This window comes from Penaeus vannamei, chromosome 28, assembly GCF_042767895.1.
Source record: "Penaeus vannamei isolate JL-2024 chromosome 28, ASM4276789v1, whole genome shotgun sequence".
In the NCBI taxonomy this organism is placed as follows: Eukaryota; Metazoa; Arthropoda; class Malacostraca; order Decapoda; family Penaeidae; genus Penaeus; species Penaeus vannamei.
Genome location: NC_091576.1, coordinates 33,020,122 through 33,022,621, shown reverse-complemented (window position 1 = coordinate 33,022,621; position 2,500 = coordinate 33,020,122). Strand labels below are relative to the sequence as shown.

General features: G+C 36.3%; 1 protein-coding gene across 2 annotated transcripts in view; it reads right to left on the bottom strand.

Moving 5' to 3' along the window:
- The window catches only part of EloC (elongin C), a 5,066-nt gene that overhangs the window by 863 nt on the left and 1,703 nt on the right, over positions 1 to 2,500 (bottom strand). For both annotated transcript variants that reach the window (XM_027382015.2, XM_070142040.1), the window contains exons 2-3: positions 1,236 to 1,467; positions 1 to 527 (exon numbers count right to left, since the gene is read on the bottom strand). The exon at positions 1 to 527 is cut by the window's left edge and continues 863 nt beyond it. In XM_027382015.2, coding sequence (XP_027237816.1) covers positions 386 to 527; positions 1,236 to 1,444 — 351 coding nt within the window. In that variant the 5' untranslated portion in view covers positions 1,445 to 1,467 and the 3' untranslated portion in view covers positions 1 to 385. The remainder of the gene's footprint in view (positions 528 to 1,235; positions 1,468 to 2,500) is intronic.

The window sequence follows — 2,500 nt, the reverse complement described above, 5'->3', positions numbered from 1 at the left end:
AAAACTTTACATCTATTTAGGCATATATATCAAGTGGTCATATCATTAGCATCAATTCTTGCATACACACTCATTTTTCCCCAAAATTAAATATTCATATCCCATGTGATTAAATTAACTGGTGATTAAGTAACACCATTATTTATGAAAGTCTCGCAGAGTCCTTTTCTGCCTGTTGAAAATTTGAATTTCCATTATGACTTTATTAAACAGTGAAGTGGTGTTCATATAAATTCAAGAAAACCTGATAATTTTCCAAATTTAAATTCATATCAGAGTTTCCTTGCAGCAAATATAGGACATGCTGAATCAAAACTGCATTTACAGATGACTCTTGCCATTTCCTGTTCAACGTCAAACTTCCTTTATAAGAAGCTATATCTGATTAGCAGTCAAGGAAGTTAGCTGCCATGAGAAGTTCTAGTGCAATCTCAGGAGCAATGGGGAATTCAGGTATCTCTGTGGAACTATTTGTGTAGCGGACCTTGTATGTGAAGTACATGCACACCTTCTGCAGCACATGTGACCTGTTGGAACAAGATGGAAAAACAATTATATTGCTACTTATTTCAGAGTTTAGTAGTCTATCATTGCTAGTTATTAATATTCCTAACTATAACTGTCAAAATCTTCACTTAATAATATTAACATTATTGCCAATTATTTTAATAGTCATTACTTTCATTACTAATTACTGTCATTGTCATTTTCCTGTTGTCATTTCTGTATGATGATGACTATTACTTCTTGAAATTACTTACTTGTTAAACCTTAACATGACAGTATTTTCTTTGTGATAACTACTTTAATTTCTCTCTTGTCAGCTATATTAGCCTTTAATTGTGATATCAGTTATAACTAAGTATGACTACATACCAAGAGCCAAATACAGTCAAAGTAGACTTATTTTTTTCAATTGTTGGTTTCTATTTGCCCTGTGGCCAAATATTATATGTTCTTGCCATAACCTGGTCTGTCATATTTCTATATAGGGACAGAGAGGTTGTGGGAAATATAGGGAGAGGGAGGGGGTGGTAAGAGACTAGATTGGCTGGGTGGGTAAGGGAGAAAGATGAAGACAAAGAGAAAGACAAGAGGGAGGAAAGACAGAGAATGAGGAAGAGAAGTGTTGGAGAGAAGAAGACAGAGAGCGAGAAATGTTTAAAAACACTTTCATTGAAACTAATACAATCTAAAAAGAAAAACCCATCAAACCAGCCAGGGGGCACACTTACGGAATCTCTCGGAAGTTGACTTCATTCGTCTCGTTCTCAGCAAACTGGCCTGGCCCCGAAAGCATAGCCTTGATGGTGCCTGAGGTGAGAGCATGATCTCGCTTCACAATGAACTCATGCCCATCTGATGAGATTAGTTTGACATACATGGCATCAGGGCCTTCACAGCCACCATACACACGCTCCTCATCTTTGTTGTCGTCCCCCATGGTGATGGCTTTTTATTTTTTTCCTGTGAACAGGGAAGTACTATAAGAAAAATGTAATCTAGAATAGGGCAAATGTCTAAAAGATGCCTACACATCTGCTTAATGCCATACACCAACTGGAGACACCTTTGTGTCTGTCAGCATTCCAGCAACAGGCAACAAACCTCTAACCCTTATATTCTGTCTAGAAAGAGCCTATAGATTTCTTGGTGATCAAACCTCAAACTTGTAACCAGTCTATGCTCTCTCTTGATGTAATAGTAACTATAAAAGACAACAATTCCACTATTGTTTGGACTTTACATTTCAGTTTACAGCAAATCTTTGGTGGATATGGTTTTGCATTCATAATACACAGCTGAATTTCTGACATGAACACCAAATATGAAAGCACACAACAGTCTTGGATATATTAGACCTATCTCCATTTAAGCAGGGCATATTTAGCAAAACACTGGCCTCAGCGCACTATAAATTCCTCCCAATCATATTCATCTAACAATTTTGTATATATCTGGAAGAACTTGAACTAAATCTTTCTTCAGTGATTTGTACAATACAGATGCACTTACCAGAGACTAAGTCCCTCAACTCCATGTCATAATTTCTTTAACAATTTAAGCTGCTTTAAGTAGGTATAGCCTTTGGGCACTGCCTAAGTGGAGGGTTGATGGGGGATTTGCCACTAACACCACCCAGCAAACATTGTTTTCAACTCAGTATGCACGGCAAGATTGAGTTGAAATTTTGGGAGCAATGAGTGGACTTTGGCTTTGAGCAGCACTTTCTGCAATTTTTTTCTTTGATTTGTGCCGTTACCATTTGTATTTCCAGATTATTTCTTGTACCAACAACTGCAACCTTTTATCTTCTAGAAGAACGTAATTTTCAATTTCTCCTAGCTTAGTGCATCCATTAACTCTAACTAAAACCCAACATTTGTGTTGTGAAATGCAACTAATGTCATTTCATTTATATAAAAAAAGAGGAGTAATAATAATTTGGTTGTTCTTACTCTTCCCTATGATAATATATAAAGTAATGAAAATTCACCCT